We start from the raw sequence: 17,632 nt of genomic DNA, 5'->3' as shown, positions 1-17,632 counted from the left end.
CTTCAGTTATCATGGCTTCACAATAGCGCCTCCATTCCATAGGCGATCTGCTGCAGAGCTAGTGGTTGTCCTGAAAAAATGGAAGAAGACTACAACTCCAGACCAGTCCATACAATGTGGAAGAGATTTAATGTGAAGCAATCAAGTGTGGCTGGTTATAGTTGGCCTATGAAACTGTCAACTTTGGCTAGTCCTTGGGTCGGTGCTTGTTCCAGTTTCCACAGAAACATCTTTGGTTTTTCCTTTCGAAAGAAGCAGGTCAACTGATCAGACAGAAAGGGGGAAATGCTGAAATTGATTAGAACATCAGATAAAGAAACAGACACCAAGTATGCCTAACTTTTACTTTTATTAACTTTGATGATTGTTAAATAATCTTGTAAATTTAAATTCATCTATCTAAATTTTAAGCATCAGTTTTCTTTAGCCCAAGCTAATTTTTAGACACAATCTGCATATTCATTTTAGTTTCTAACATTTAATGCATAAAAGGAAAATATTACCCTGTTTCCCTGAAAATAAGACCTCCCCGGATAATAAACCCAATCAGGCTTTTGAGTGCATGCGCTAAAACAACCCCTCCCCAAAAAATAAGCTCTCCCCAAAAATATTGCAACACAGCAGCAGCCATGAGGTGATCATGCTCGTCGCCTCCTGCACCTCAAAAATAATAAGACCTCCCTGAAAATAAAGCAAAGTGCTTATTTCGAGGGTCAAAAGAAAATAAGACCCTGTCTTATTTTCGTGGAAACACAGTAGAAAAATACAAATATTTTCATATTTTCCTGAAGTGTAATGATAATGATGATGCATTTCTTTCTGAGGTTTATTTTCCCTTCAGTCTTATTTTATAGCTTTTGTTACAGCGATGAATTATGGTTAAATTTGATTATTATCTGGAGTAGAATATCAATGTTTAACAATAGTTTAGTTTTATAGTAATTAGTGGCCAATCTCCATTTAGACCTGTGATGGTGATCCTATGGCACGCATGCTGGAAGTGGCACACAGAGCCATCTCTCTGGGCATGCAAGCTGTTTCCCTTTGCTCTTCCGGGTTCCGGAAACTAGAAGACTAGGGAGCTGGTGCACATGTGCCCGCTGGAAACCGGAAGAGTGCACATGCACTCGGTGCCAAAAAGGTTTGTCAACCCTGGTTTAGACAGCATTTTGCACCAAATGTTTTAATAGATATTACATTGCTTCAGCCTTAGGAAGTGATGTGCTTCTGCAATCCTTATCTTTAAAAAAAAATATTTGATGTTTCGGAAAGCTATAATTATCAACTAAGGAAGTTCTTCTGTTATCAAAATTGTCTCTGGTTGATTCCATTTTTTTATTAAAAGCATTCTATATTTCCCTTATGCATAAAGATTCAGCAAAAAATGCCATGAGCATTCAATAACGATAAAATCTTATAGACTCCTAATTATGCTTTAAAACTGTTTTTGTTAAACGGGCTAACTTGAATGAGACCCAAGAGGGACTAAGGCAAGGGAAGTGGCAGAAGCCTGAAAACACTGGACTAAAAAATGGGCACACACTTGTCCTTCACATTTGCAAGCAAACCATGCAGAAGATGACTGGCTACTCTTCCATTACCTCTACCTGATTTTGTTTTCCTGTACACACACACACACACACACACACACACACACACACATCCCAAATTCCCACAAACATTTCCCCTGGTGGCTGTGTTTTCTAAATGGTAGCTGGGAGAATTGAAAGCAGAAAGAACTAGAAATCCACCAGGAGTTTCTAACTTGCTTAGTAGCACAGACAGATTGTAGTGAGTCCATCAATCTCTCTTCACTTTTCATTGGACGGACATACTTGCATGTCCCCAAGAGGTCTATTTAATCATCAAGAAGGCATCCCGTGCAAATATACTTAAGAATGAAGTCTCACCAAGTTGCCACTGAATTGCCATCCAGGGAGAAGGAACAATTTACAGACCTTTTGACTGATTTCACATGACAAGCAATATTTCCTTGGGCAGAATAGTAAATTTCCGGATAGAGCTTTTAAAAGAAAGTCCTGAAATTTCCAGATAGGCATTGAAATGTCTTTGCCATGTACAGCAACAGATCTAACATGAGACTGTCTGTCAGAAGATTGAAGTTCAACTGAAAGTGGAGCTTGCAACATGAGAATGACTCTAAATATTCCCGTAAACCCATTAAGCAATAGCAGGGGAAAGAAAAGAAAAGACATAGAAGGTTCTAGAATGGCCAAGTCAAACTTCATTTTTCAAATCGTATTGTGATGCTGCGGGGTGATTTGAAAAGCTGTACATGCAAAGCTTCCCAAACAATATCAGATATTTGATCCAAGGATGTATTTATTTTTTGCACAGAAGGAAATGGCATATCTGTTAACTTTTTGTTAAATAAATAATTGCCAGTTTTCATAATTTGTTTGTTTAATGCCATCACCTGTTTATATGCTGTTTGAATGAAAATAAAATATTGAAATGTGTCAGGCAAGAAAGACCAGGACCACACATTAAGTTCCAATTAAACTGGTTTATTATTGCATGCCTATGCACAGGAATCTATTCAACTAATGGTCAACTAATTTTGACACTAGATAAAGATTAATGGAGTTCAAGAGGGTTTAGATTTAGTCCATAGTGACTCTAGGCTGATTCCTCTTTGGATTTGTTCCCTAGGATGAAACTTGCTACTTCTACAAAATATCCCGGCGTGTTAAAAAGGGGGGGGGGGAAATAGCATGGGATGCAGTAACTTTTTCACATGACTGTAGGCTATAGATAGAAAATATCTCACTTGCAAATAATATCAATTGTTCTAATACTGAATTTTTATCCAAGGAAAAGCAGCATACCCAAATCATTGGATAAACAATGTTGGGTAAAACCTCAACCTTCCAAATAATTTTAAAATTCAAGTTCAATTTTTGTACTTTGAAAATGTTTTGTGCTAATGCTCCAGTAGTGGGTTGCAGGTGGTACGCCCCAGTACGGGAGTACCGGAGGTTGCCTGGAGCACTGGATACTGTTCTGGTACGATGCTCCGGAGGGCCCACCCGCCTGCCCTCGTTTTTACCTGTGTTTTAAACATTTGGTGCTTCCGCGCACGCACATGGCCCGTACGGCACCTGCGCAACACTCCGCTGAGCAGCTGGAGTGTCGCGGAGGCTTGAGGAAGCATCGCAGGTATGTATGATGCATGCACGCACTGTGTGCATGTGGGTGACGCCGGGGCTGTTCCCACCATACCGGTTGGAATGGAATCCGGAACCCACCACTGCAATGCTCTATTATAGGTAGTCCTCAACTTACGACCACAATTGAGCCCAACATTTCTTTTGATAAGTCAGACAGTTGTTAAGTGAATTTTGTCTCATTTTACACCCTTTCTTGCCACAGTTGCTAAGTGAACCATGCAGTTCTTTAAGTTAGTAACACGGTTATTAAGTAAATCTGGCTTCCCCATTGACTTTGCTTGTCTGAAGGTCGCAAAAGAGGATCACATGACCCCAGAACACTGCAACTGTCAGGGTTCCAAGTAACACCCCTAATGAAAGATGTGAGTCAGTTGCCAAATGTCTGAATTTTGATCATGTGACCATGGGAATGCTACAACGATCATAAGGGTGAAAATTGGTCATAAATCACTTTTTCAATGCCATTATAGGTTTGAACAGTCACTAAATAAACTGTTTTAAGTTGAGTACTACCTGTACTAGTGTTTTCTCTCTTTATCAAGGTTTCTGGGATGTTTCCCCTTTAAAAAAAAATAATTATTTATAGATTTTTTTTATAAAATCCATAAGTCCTCCGTGAACAGTGTATTGTCTGGGTCAGTATACTTTATACACTGTAATAACAACAACAACAACAACAACAACAACAACAACAACAAAAACAAAAACAAAGCATTGCATGGCCAATTTCTGGAAAAAATAAAAGATAAAGTGGACAGTGAACAAACAGGTACATTAAAGAAAGAAACAGAGTCACTAATCCTGGCTGCGCAAGAACAAGCTATCCGCACAAATGCCATTAAGGCCAAAATCGAAAAAGCCTCTGATGATGCCAAATGCAGACTTTGCAAAGAAGCTGATAAAACTGTTGATCACATACTAAGCTGCTGTAAAAAAATCGCTCAGACTGATTATAAATTGCGGCACAATTCAGTAGCACAAATGATCCATTGGAATTTGTGCAAAAATTATAATATTAAAACAGCAACAAACTGGTGGGAACATAAGCCTGAAAAAGTCACCAAAAATCAGGTGGTCAAGATCTTGTGGGATTTTCGCATACAAACGGACAAAATACTGGCGCATAATACACCAGACATCACACTGGTTGAGAAAAATAAGGTTACAATCATAGACATCGCAATACCAGGTGATAGCAGGGTCGACGAGAAGGAATATGAAAAAATTGTGAAATACCAAGTCTTAAAAATAGAAATTCAACGATTATGGCACAAACCAGCAGTGGTAACTCCAGTGGTAATTGGCACACTGGGTGCTATTTCAAAAGCACTGGAATTGCATTTAAAACAGTTAAAAATTGGCAAAATCACCATCAGTCAAATGCAAAAAGCCGCACTGCTTGGATCTGCACGCATATTACGAAAATACATTACGACGTCCTAGGCCCCTGGGTGGGGCCCGACTAGTAATCAATGCCAAATCTGGCAAAACAACTGGCCGCTGTGATAAAATTCTGTTGTTGCGAATAATAATATTTAGATATACATAATCATAATCCTTCAACTTCTAACATTTGTGTATACATTGTAATTATAATATATTCTATTATATATCAGTATACATACTACTATTTTCCCAATTTTTATTCTTTTTTCTTTAAACCTAACAAGACCTAGAGCCTTAAAAAGTTTGAAAACACCTTTTTTAAGATATGTATTTAAAGATTCCTCCTTTTTTTCGATTGACTTCTACAATGCACAACTTGGTTTTGGAACTTTATTTACTGCAGGCAGTGTGTCGTCTTGAATAGTGGCATTATTTTTGAAACTATTGCTACAGTTTATGTTGCTTTTATCACTCACAGGTGGAAAGCCTTGTCCTTCTCCTTCGTCACTCCAGGAGTATCGACTGTGTAATGAGCATTCTTGCAATCTGCTATACTGGGAAACCTCTGCATGGAGTCTCTGTTCAGAAAATGCCTTGCTAACAACTCTGAATACGACTATCAATTGGAACAACAGGGCAACCTGTGGAGTTGGAGTACAGACTAGGAGGGTCTTTTGTGTGAAAAATAACTCTGGCCAGGTCCCAGCTAAAAGGTATATAGTATGGCTATAATATTTGGCTTATTCTCCTGTAAATTTGTAATATGTGAAATGTGTTTTTCTCCCAGATAAGGTAGAAAACCTAGGCCAGTGATGGCGAACCTATGACATGATTTCTATAGGTGGCATGCGGAGCCATATCAGTGGGCACACGAGCTCAGCTCCATCACCCCAGGGAGCCTGGGGAGAGCGAAAAATGAACCTTCTGGTCTGACCGGAAGTCGGCAATGGGCCATTTTTGTCCTCTGGAGGGTCTGGAGAGGGAGGCAATTTTTATCCTCCCCAGGCTCCTAGAAAGGCTCTTGAGTCTGGGGAGAGCGAAAAACAAGCCTTCCAGTCTGACCAGAAGTCAGCAAACGGGCTATTTTTGTCCTCCGGAGGGCCTCTGGGAAGGCCATTTTAGCCCTTTCTAGGCTCCTAGAAAGGATCTGGAGCCTGGGGGGAGCAAAAAATGGACCTTCTGGTCTGACTGGGAGTCGGCAAATGGGTTGTTTTCTCCCTCGAGGGGGAGGCCTTTTTCCTCCTCCCCAGGCTCCTAGAAAATGGGTCCACCGTGCCAAAAGTGGGGGGAGTGCAGGGCGGCATGCATGGAAGGAGAATGCATAAAATTATGGGTGTGGGCACGGACGTGCATGACACCCTGGGGTCCCTTTTTGGCACGCGATGGCAAAAAGGTTAGCCATCACTGACCTAGGCCTTAACTGTAGTCCTGAAATTCAGGCAATGACATAAATGTGTGGAAACCCTTCTGGCACAGCTATCACTTGCAGGAGCTATGAGTTCTGGAGGAGCCCCAAGTTTGCATAATTTCTGAGCTGGGGTATAAAACCCTATTCAGAGACAAAGGTAGTGCTCCCCTGGAATTGTTTGGCCCAAAGATGCAAAGTTTGTTCCTCCTCATCTGGACTTAATTTCATGTATTAAGATTTCGCCTCACCTCCACCTCAAGTTTCACCTTGAGAGAAGCTCCCATATCAGAAACAAAAACACTTGTGTGAATAGTGCAGGGTTTGTAACTAAGTGTTATTTTAAACTGCTAAGGGCAAAGTTTTTGGGCATGTGAGACTGAGCATCTTTACCAAAATGATTCTACAGTAGGAAAATGCTTTCAAAACTGATTCTGTTTCCTTTAAAGTAAATTTATGAGGACTGTATAGATTTTGCCAGAAGTATTTTAGATCTTAGGTGAATAAAGGGCCCTCTCTGCTATTTTCTGGAATAGGCCCCAAAAGATATTGCAAAGAGTCACATTAACTTTAATGAGGAAGATTCCTTAAAGCAACACTAGCATCTCTTTTTTTTCCAGAATCACAAACAAGCTAGTAAAATAAAAATAGTCTATTTTAAGGAATAATAGGAAGGTGCTGGGTACACATGAGGTCTGAAGTATTTTTTTTTTCAAATCATATTTTAATTGTTCACAGATCCTACGGTCCAACCTTAGATTTAAAAAAAAAAGATGCTGAATAGCTACTAACTACACCATTAGGTTTGATTTAAATTATCGTATGAAAAACAAATACGATTCTAAAGAAGATATTTAGCCTCACAGCTGACCTAATCTGCTTGGCTTTAGTAGCTGAGAGAAATTAGAAATACAGATGTTTCTGCATTTTTTTTTCCAAATCAAGACATTGCTAATTACTTTTGTGCTTTGTTAATGAGTCTAGAGAATTACAAACTAGTTTCAATTCTTATTGCATCTTTCTCTCTCTCTCAAAAAAAAAAAAAAAAAAAAACCCACAAAAATACCTCCTGAAAATGAGCAGGCTGTGTTGACTCCTGTACAGTTAATTAAAATGCTTTAAGATAATGAGACTAATTGATAAGAAAAAAAACCCTCCTGTTCCTTCAGAAGAAGAAGTTTCATCAGCTTTTGGCTTTGTTCTCTATTTCATCATACATTGTTTAACACATAATTGGGTCTTTACTCTTATATAGCAATCTAATGACATAGATGTATTGCTGAAGCAAAAGTTGTAGAGTTTAGTGATTAGCTTGGAATATCAGAAGAAGATGTGATCAGAAACAATAGTGAAAGAACATCTTCCTCTAAAACAGGGCTGTCAAACTCCTGGTCCACAGGCCGGATCTGTCACATGCTGGCCACCCAGTTTAACAAAGGGGGGGGGGGGGAGTCCTGATACGTCATGTGATGCTGCCATGACAACATGAGTTTGACACCTCTCCTCTAACATAATTTAATGTGCATCGCCACAGGAATTTCTGAAATTGGTACTGCTAATTTTTCAGTAGAAAAAAAATGATTTAATTTGGTCACTTCAGGGCTTATTTAGCAATACGCGTCAGAGTGAATGTGAAGATCTGAAGAAAGCTTGTGCTAACAGGTTTTGCCAGTCCTGGCTTCTTAATCAACATAATCCAATTGATTATATTTTTCTCATTGACTTTTGGAATCAATTTTTTATTTATCTGCAGTACTTTTTTATTTATTTTTTATCTATCTATGGAACAGTATATTGTTCCATGATACCAGAGAGGAGTTCACATTACATGAGCCAGCCAGCCATTCTTTGGACAAGGAAAATCATGCTAGGATTAGTATAGTACCCATGTGCCAAAATGTGATTTATATAGCAGAAAAATTAACATTATTTAGGGAGTTTTTTTCTCCCAACTAAAATATGGCTAGCTATAAGATGCTGGTGTCCTGTCTTCTTTTCTAAGCTTTATGTTCTATATCTCATGTGACTCATTTGTTTAAGTTGCTAGAAGTGGGGGGGGGTGAGTATAAATTTGTGAATTTCATCACAATAACAAAAAGAAAAAAATAGTATGTGGCTTGATCTGCTTATTATATTGCATTTGTCTATTTATGAAAATTTAAACATTCAGAGTTGCTTTAAGAGCTGCTGTAGAGATGATTAAACATAGGATAACTTCAAGGAGATCTATGTATCTACATAAATATTCAATTTACCTTAGAGTGCAATTTATGAAATGAGGATTTTTCCTTCTTTTTATTTGAAGGAAATGGGAGCTAAATACATTTTCCATTTTAAAGGCTTCCAAGTAGATAGAAAAACGAATAATAAAATTGAAAGAGACAAAAAAAAACCAATACTAATAAAAAGGCATTATATACAGAGAATTCATCAGAGAACAATATACAAACTTATTAAAACAATGCATTTCACAGTGTGCTTCGATTAACTTAACAAAAGCTTGACATTATTAAATTTGCACACAATTACAACCATATGATTTATGTTTGGTTCCTACCAAATTTTTGACTGTTGATTGAAACAAAATATACTCCATTGTATTCTAGTTCCTACCATAAAAGCTGTCAGAGATTAATGTCTTAGTTATTTGAATGGTTTTATTTTATTTATGCTATTTATCTTTTGCTATACCCAAGCAGATATGAGACAGAACATAAATGCTAAAACTAAAACAATTCCATCAGCATTGTTATCCTAAGAATACAACATCTAAAATCAATGCCAGTGCTGATGAGTGCATATTAATTGATTTCTAAAGACTCATGAATGGCCAAGTTTTCATAAGCTTTTGTAAAGTCTTGAGAGTAGGAACCATCCTCACAAAGGAGACAATCTGTTTTAAGGAAGCAGGGCTGCCTCAGTGAACTCTGCCATTGTGGCACTTCCCCACACATCACCTGATAGGAGTAGGCAGAGTCTATCTGACAAAGTTGTCTTCTTAGTAGTGGATTAACATGCCAATGCTGTGACTACCTAGTGAAACCCAAGGCCCCTGTATTTTGTACCAGCTGATAACCTCTGAATGTTCTTGAAGGTCAACCCTAGGTAAAATGAAACGCAATAATCCAACTAAGAGAGGATAAGGGCATGAATGGCCATCCTTGATGCACTTAACAGAGTCCCCATCCAAGTTTTCTCCCATGGATCCATTAAATGGTTCTGCTAATTTATAAAGGACAGTTCCACCATAATACAATGTGTCCAACTCCAACTCTTAGCGAGAACAGTAACCCATATAGAAGGACACTGTAACTTATGGTACTGAATGTCATGAAAGGATCCAGAAAGATACCTGTAGGGAAGGTGATGCTCCATTCTGGTCCCACCACCAGTCTTCCATGGGAGCATGGGAGTTCCTTTCTGATTTTTTTTCTCTCACTTGCTTTGGCTTGTCTCCTCTTTTTGACATTTTCCACTACCTGTTCTGACATCTTGGTTTTTTTTCTTTTCTTTTCAGTCATCTTTAAATCTTCTTTTATTACATTCCTCAAGTTTCTCTAGTTCCCTATCAATGAAGTTCAGGATTTCAAAATTATTTCTCCTTTCTCCTTAAAATTGATGGGTATATGCTTAATATCAAATTGTGAAAGCATTTCGCTCTTCTGCTTTACTTTGATGTGGAATTTGCACATGGGTAGTTCATAATCTGTTCCATAATAATCCCCTGCCCACAGCTTTTATAATTGAGCTTCACCACTTTGTATCAGTAATAGGTAGTCAACTGGATTTCTGCATAATCAGGGGTGGGATCCTACTGATTAACAACCGGTTTGCTGAGCGCACGCTTTGCGCGCATGCACAGTTTACAGGGAAATCACCTTCCGCATTACTGTTGGGGTGGGAAACACCTGAGGCGCGGCAATCAACTCTGCTGTGCCTACCAGCTGGGCTTCAGAAAAGGGAAATACAGGTGAGTACAGCGCAGGGGCAGGAGGGCAGGCCCAGCTGAATGTCGGAAGGAACCGGTTTGCCAGAACAGGTCCAAACCAGTAAAATCCCATCCCTGTAGCATAATCCATCTGATGACATCAATAAATACAGGCATTATTTTATTTTTGAAGTTTTATTTATGAATATTATCTTCCTTATAGTTATGAAGAAATCATTGGATTGTAGAAAGTGATAAATCATCTAGGTCACCCAGCTGGCTTTGTACCTAATGCAGGACAAGAACTCATGACCTTCCAGTTTCTAGGCTGATGCCTAAATCATTACACCAAACTAGCTTTTGAGGAGCCCATTATCCAGCACTAGATTATCACTATATTATCAGTTACTTTATCTTGTCTGTCAGTGTGGTTATCTATATAAAATACAGGAGTGGTTTACTACTGCCTTCTGTGCAATCTGAAATGATGCCCTTGTCATTTTCATTAAAATGGACATCCATCTCTAGCATCTTTTAATATTTTTGCTGCCCAGTACAAGTCCCTGCCTACTTTACAGGGCAGATGAGATGAATTTCATGCCTTGGTGAACCCCCAAGGAGAATATACTTCATTCATCCCTCCCAGAAATATCTACCTACCCTGATGAGACCTTTATGCAAGCTGTCTCAAACCAATGCTAGATAGCACAGGGAGGGAAAGATCAGTGATAATCACATCTTCTCACTCTTTCTTCACCAGAAATATTGCAAAATGCTTAACGTTTTTTAAAAAGAAACTCCAAATCCAGCCTGCTAAATTCAATTTCACTAGGGAATGCCAGGGAAATATTTTAATATGCCTTGCAAAAAAAAAAAAAACCTGAAGAAATCTGTTTTCTGTCCATCTACCTGCACTTAGCGATATTGGTTCTTTAGGTTGTCAATGTCTTGCATTCAGTTCTTTCTCATCAATGGCAAGTAGGTGGGCATTTTTTTTATTTCATAGTGGTAATTACTATAAATTATATTTCTGTGTGAAATTGTACAGTTCTTGTTTCAAAATAAATTAAAATTAATTTGGTAATACGTGCAGTCTTCCTACAATAAGCGAGACTCATTCTTAGATGAACGTAGGGATTCCATTTTGCTAAAGTAATGTTTTGTAATGTTTAGCGGACTCTTGTGTAGTTATCCAGAATTGAACTCAATCCAGGGGCACCTAATTAACCACATGTTATACAATTGTATTGCCAGGTGTCCAGAATCCATTAAACCAGAAACCATCCGCTCATGCTTGCTCCCGTGTAAGAAAGATTGTGTAGTGACTCCCTTCAGTGAATGGACACGCTGCCCTACCACCTGCCAACATGGTAAGCTGGTGTAGATGAGTGAGGATTGATCCTCCAGTTGTTTTCATCCTACCCCAGACAATATTAGTAACATTTTGGATTTGAAATACATTTTGAAATGAAGTTCTAAATGAGCACTCGGATCCTGTACATAATCCTTTTGTGTCTGTTGTAAAATGAGTGTGCCTGACCTTAAAACCCATCAAACTCACTCTTAACAACTTCACAAAAGTTGTTAAGTGTGCTAGGCTTTGACACCTATTCTACTAACAGTTTTTATTAGAGGAATGCAAATAGCACATGTATTGTATGCTTTTGTTATGTTCCTCCTAGGATTTATCAATGTGACTTGGTGAGAGGACTTAGTGGCTTTAATGATCCTAAGGATAATATAAATGGGAGTGGGAACTCTAGGTCAGAACAAGGCTAAGACTACTCCACAAGAGAAAGGGAGGGTGGATGAGTATCTGCAGACAAAGGAAAGGCAACTCACTGATAACAAAAATCTTCAAAGGCAAGTCCAGAAAAAGGCAATGGCTGAAATATAAAGAAGTTTGTATGTTGGATAAAAAGACACTCAGGTTAGATGGAACTCTTATTGTTACTGAAAAGTAACTAGAACAACAAACTTTGTAAGCAGATCTAGGGGTGAAATATGCTGAGACTAAAGGTGCACATAAATTTGGCCACTGGTAATGTCAGAAAAGTAATTCTTAGTTTGATAATGATATATACAGTTGGAACAGGAAGCATGACTCAAGGACCATTTTCATTTATCAAAGCAGAAGTGAAACATATAGAATGTTTCAGAATAGGTGATCTCAGGTAGCTGATGGGCCACTTTAAATGGGGTGATTACATGATTTACTCTTCAGGACATGAGGCCATATGAAACAAGGGAATGAAATTGATATTAAAAACATGGCATAGCTAAGGATATACTTGGCAATAAGCCAATAAATGATAGGCTCATAGATATTCAAGTCAATAGAACTAAAATGTACTAGTACAGATGTGATGGTAGAAGATAATGAGGCATTCTATGGCAAATTTCAAGAGTTGCCAATGCAACATCAAGCACAGATATAGAACTTCTAAAAAATCATTAGAATTCCAGAGTTGGACAAATGGGAGCTCCTGGAATTACTGTACGGGAAGATTTGATTTAAGTAAATGCCTCATATGAAATAGAAGACATACTAAGATACTTCCAGATTTAATTGTGGTACAAACTATTCATTGTTTGTATCAAACATTTGGTTAAATTTATAAACTTAAGGAAAGTAGACATGCAGCAAGATTTGACCTTGAGTCATAATATCAGTTCAATTTAAAGAACAGAACATGGGATGCTATGCAAAGAGATAATGGGCAGAATGAAAACCAATATAGCAAAATAAATCCCAAAGTTGAATAGATCTTAGTGGTTTTTTAAAAAAACTTGAAAGGATAAGGAGAGACTTGGTAATTGGACCTGGACATACAACTGAATTCAGGCTTCCAGTTCATACAAGAAAGGGCTAGGAAAGATACCTCAAGAATGCAAAGAATGGAGAGAGAGGTGGGGAGAGGGAGTGGGGTAGAGAGATAGAGAGGGAGAGAGAGAGAGAGAATAAAATAGCAATAAAATTAATTGTTTAAGACACCATAGGAAAATAGTTCTATGTAAGGTAGAAATACTCAGTAGTAAACATGAAAAACTTCTAATAGAAGCGAATGAGGTTAAAGGAAGATGGAAAGATTATGGTGACACGATTTAGAATTGGAAGTGTATAGCATTTCTCTACAGAAACATTTTTAGAAAAGGGAATACACAATTCCATTAGAAAGTGACATATGAAAATCCAGCTATCAATAGGAAAGTAAATATGCATATAAAATAACTGTACTGTTTGAAGCTGCCAGAGAAGAGGCAATTTAAGTGTTAACAGTTCTAGGTCACTAAATAAAGAATAGGTTTGATGCAGATATTACACCATAAAAGGGAAATTTGAGAGAATACACAGATTACTGAATTATCACAGCAATCTCATGCAAGCAAATTTTCTTTTAAGATCTTACCGAAAAAGAGAGAGATGCCAAATGTACAATTATTTAAAAAGGAAGAGAGATGTGCAGTTCAAATGTTAATATAAGATACGTAATAGAGAGCGCAAAAGAAGGTTTATTTTTGCTTCATGTGGCGCATTAAGGCCTTTGATCATATAGATCATGGTTTTTCCAACACGGCAACTTTAAGACGTTTTAAAATTGCCAATTTTGGAAAAATACTGTTGGAGATAATGTCTGACACAGAACATATTAAGTCTAAAGGTGTGCCAGAGCACATAATTATTCCTCTGACGAATCTTTTCTTTGAATAAGAAGCTACTGTTGAAACTAAATTTGGAGAAGCAGAATAAGGAAGGGAATGAGACAAGGGTATGTATTGTCACTGTATCTGTTTAATTTATGCAATGAATATATCACAAAAACCGGCAGGATTTAAATAGATGACAGCTGAAATCAAAACTGGAGATGACAGTGCTTTGTTAAAAGAAAATAAAGAAGATGAAGAAGAGCTTATTCTAAAAATAAAAATGAAATGTGAACAATGAAGGTTAGTTTTCCAAATTTGGAAAGCAAAGGTAATCTTAACCCAGAGGCTCCATTAACTCTGATGGTTGATAGTAAAGATGTGAAGGTTGATAGAAACTTTTATATTTTTAAGTTCAGGAATAAAGATGGAGAGTGAGCTTGAAAAAATTAAACCAGAAATTAATCCCAGTGATGTAGAACATGATTAACTTCAAAAACTTCATCAAGATATATTTATGACAACAAAGTTCAGAGTCGTTAAAATTACAATTTTTTTTCCAGTGGTAGTGTATGACTATGAAACCAGAATACTTAGAAAGAGTGAGAAAAATTAGGTAGAGTATTTTGATATGGATCTGAAGATTATTATTATGGAGATGATCATGGACTGGAAAGAAAATCAGTTAATGGATACTAAATCAAACAAACATAGCTTTTTCCCTTTGTGATAATCGGTCAGCAGAAGTTCATATTTTGGAGGCATATAATATCAGTAGATACTGAACTAGGACAAAATTATTATCCTTGGCAAGATTGCTTGAAGAAGGAAAAGGAGGCAACAGATAGGGTAGATGAGCAGGATCAAGGAGATTACAGAATTCTCTTTGGAAGAGCCACAGTGTATTATTAGAGAGAGGTAGAAGTAGCAAGCACTTATCCATGGAGTCTACAAATAGCCGAGTTAGCTACTTGCATTTCAGCAAAAAATCCTTTGTTAATAAAGCCTTTCAAATACAAGTAAAGACTTCAGAGAGGAGCTTTTCCTCCTACCAGGACAGAGATTTCTTTGCCCTCCCTCCAATCCACAGTTTGAGCTGTTCAGGCCGCTCAGATGCGGCTATTTCAGAAAAATTGCAAGTTACCTGCATTCACATCTAGTTTGTCACAAACTGATTGCTGTAAAAGCAGCTGTTTTTACAATCATTTCCCTACTGCCTGATGTTTTCCCCATTGGCTCAAACCTTACACATTTAAAGCTGATATAAAGTCAGATCTTCAAGTTAAGCTTGATTCCTGGTGACCTCACGGACACATATTCAGTACCAACCTGTATTTTATATTCTCTTCCTCGTCCCTGTTCTTTCAGATCTACTGTGAGTTTACCTTAGCAGTAGGCAAAGCACACATATGTTCATGCATCTCAACTTAATATTTGGAGAGGAATTGTCACTACAGTTTGACTAAACCTTCACTAAACATAATTAAAGTTAGAGAACTTGATTCCTGGTGATTAGAAGGATATATCTATTTATTTAGGGTGAAGAGAAATATGGGAGTGGTTTCCCATTGCCGTCTTCTTGTTTTTGTTTTTTTTAACATCTCAGTGTGGGATTCCCTGGAGGTTCTCATTCAGGTACAAACCAAACCCAACCACCCCTAGTTTTTAAGTCCAGTGTGCCACTTAATAATGTGACAAAATATAACTTATCACCCTTACCCTCAGCAGGATGCTTGAGTTAATTGTGCTGAAATCGTAATAGCTATTTGTATGAAAGATTGAATAGATTCTAAAGATGAACTAGATATTCTGACTTAGATAGTTGACTTAGCTATCTGAATGTATAAATTCAGATTCTACATAGAAAGCTGAAGTTTTCCCTGGCATTGAGGCGTACCCCAAAATTCATTGTTGGGGAGAATCTCATAGTAATGTTATAATGATGAACCTTTTCGGCACTGAGTACCCAAACTGGAACGTACGTGTGTGCAGGTGCATGTGCGCTGGAGCACCGGAAACCCGAAGACCGGCTGTGCGGTGTGCATGTGCACACCGGCCAGCTGCTCTTCTGGTTTCCGGTGTTTGCATGTGCGCTGGCCAGCTGGTCTTCGTACGAGCCGGAGTGCCAGTTTTCGGCTCCCGGTGCATGCAAAGACCAGCTGGCTGGTGCACAAAAGAGCAGCTGGTAATGACACATGTGTCCACAGAGATGGCTCTGCGTGCCACCTCTGGCACATGTGCCATAGGTTCGCCATCACGGTTATAAAAATAAAAGCAGACAGTGGCTAAGTATTGTTCTCTTCCCATGTGTACCTCAAAAGAGATTTAACAGCAAGACTATCTTTGAAAATAGCACATGGCAAAGTTCATAACTTAGAAAAGATTTGATCTGAACTAACATTGCACTGCCTCTCTTTATTTACTCTGAACAATAAAACATATTGTCTCCCTGAGAAAGGACTTCTAACAATTTTTTTTCATATCTCGTAGAATATGGGGTTTTTTTACGCTTATAGAGCTTTTTTGCAATATTTTTGCTTGTTTGACTGAACTTTTGTTTATTCTCATCTTTGCTCTTATTCATTTTACTTATTTTTTATGAGTAAAAACGAGTTATTGCTTGTGAATGGCAATGGCACTATATTTGAAGAAAAAAATTATAGTCCATTTAAAACAAAGCAAATAATATGGTAATTAATTGTTGGTTTTTATATGTTACTTAGAGAAAGAAAATGAATTCAGACATACATTATTCTGCTTATTAAGAAATGTTGTAGCATTAAAAAGCCTCTCCAACATCATATGTATTTAATTTCATTGAAATAGTTATCATTTAATATGATTCTAAATTAAAACTAAGTGGTAAGAATTGTGTTATGCACTGGATTTACTTTTGATTTGCTATTTTGTGAGTTCTTTAATTTATGCTGCACAATTAAAAACATAGCACAATTGGAAATTTAGAAAGCCACTCAATGGTGAATGCATCTAAATTAAACAGAAAAGATTATTTAACAAATACATAAACCACTGAGTGGCTAAGCTGCAAACATAATCACAATCAAGTTTTAATTTGCCAGTGATAAAACTGAGTATCTGAAAAAATAATGGCAGCTTATGCAAACAGCATTGAAAGTCACATCAGATGTTGGCAGCAATCTGTTAGATAAAATATGAAGAGCTGAACTGGGCGATTGGTGTTCAGCTTTTCTACCTATTGCTTGCCCTGCAGTTAAATGTCAGCAAAATGACAGTTTTCTACCAAAGACTTATCTTGCTCTGTTGAGTGCTTAAGGTATTAACAGTTATCGGAAGACAAAAATTAAAAAGAGAAATTGAAAACCAAATACAGAAAAAATGCTTTAGTTCTCTTCTATCTTGTGTACTCACTCTTCTTGGAAATAAAATAATCTGAATCTATTTAAACTTATTCTGAGCAAAGTATTTTTGCCACTGAAGAGTGGTTTAATGTAATAGGGTCTTTTTGTGAAACAAGCAGGAAATATTCAGAGAGCTGGAGGGAACCTGGAGAACGAAGTGGTATTGTTTAACTAAACCTTAATATCCAAAATTAATTTCTCTGTACTCTTTTAGCCAAGAAAATCTGTCATAAGTGCATTGCTGGTGCTTTTTTAAAAAATAGACCAGAGCTAGAGATGACCCAAATATAGAAAATGGATCTTTCTTTATTTTCCTTGAATACCTATTCCATGGAGACAAGGCCCATCTATACTGTAAGAAGTCAAAAGGAGCAAAATAATGATTCCAGACCCCACACATTCTTTTTTTCTCTCCTTTTATGTTTCTTTTGCTGTAATATTCTTTCAATAATTTCATGTTGAACCACACCTGCGCAAATAGTTAATCTGACCCTGAAAATGATTGTTCATGCTTTATTTTTATGAACGGTTATGAGACTAGGAAGGGCAGTGCTGGCTCTTCCATAATCAGCTCTTTTCTGGGCCTGATTCACTGGCGCAAAGAATCGTCAAGGTTGCAGGAAATAAAATTACATAATATTCTTTATTAAAAGCAATACAGGTAGTCCTCAACTTCCAACTGTTTGTTTTAGTGACC

At 37.5% G+C, this 17,632-nt stretch overlaps 1 protein-coding gene across 1 annotated transcript in view; it reads left to right on the top strand.

Annotated features, from left to right (window-relative positions):
• Positions 1-17,632, top strand: part of THSD7B (thrombospondin type 1 domain containing 7B) — a 442,486-nt gene that overhangs the window by 212,513 nt on the left and 212,341 nt on the right. Inside the window, exons 8-9 of the mRNA XM_087710996.1 lie at positions 5,056-5,290; positions 11,165-11,280. Coding sequence (XP_087567122.1) covers positions 5,056-5,290; positions 11,165-11,280 — 351 coding nt within the window. The remainder of the gene's footprint in view (positions 1-5,055; positions 5,291-11,164; positions 11,281-17,632) is intronic.

The sequence above is a fragment of the Thamnophis sirtalis genome, unplaced genomic scaffold (genome assembly GCF_051295495.1).
Source record: "Thamnophis sirtalis isolate CommonGarterSnake01/CBP01778 unplaced genomic scaffold, rThaSir2_p1.2 scaffold_1, whole genome shotgun sequence".
Lineage (NCBI taxonomy): Eukaryota > Metazoa > Chordata > Lepidosauria > Squamata > Natricidae > Thamnophis > Thamnophis sirtalis.
The sequence above is the reverse complement of the archived record's forward strand: the minus strand, read 5'-3'. Positions and strand labels throughout refer to the sequence as shown.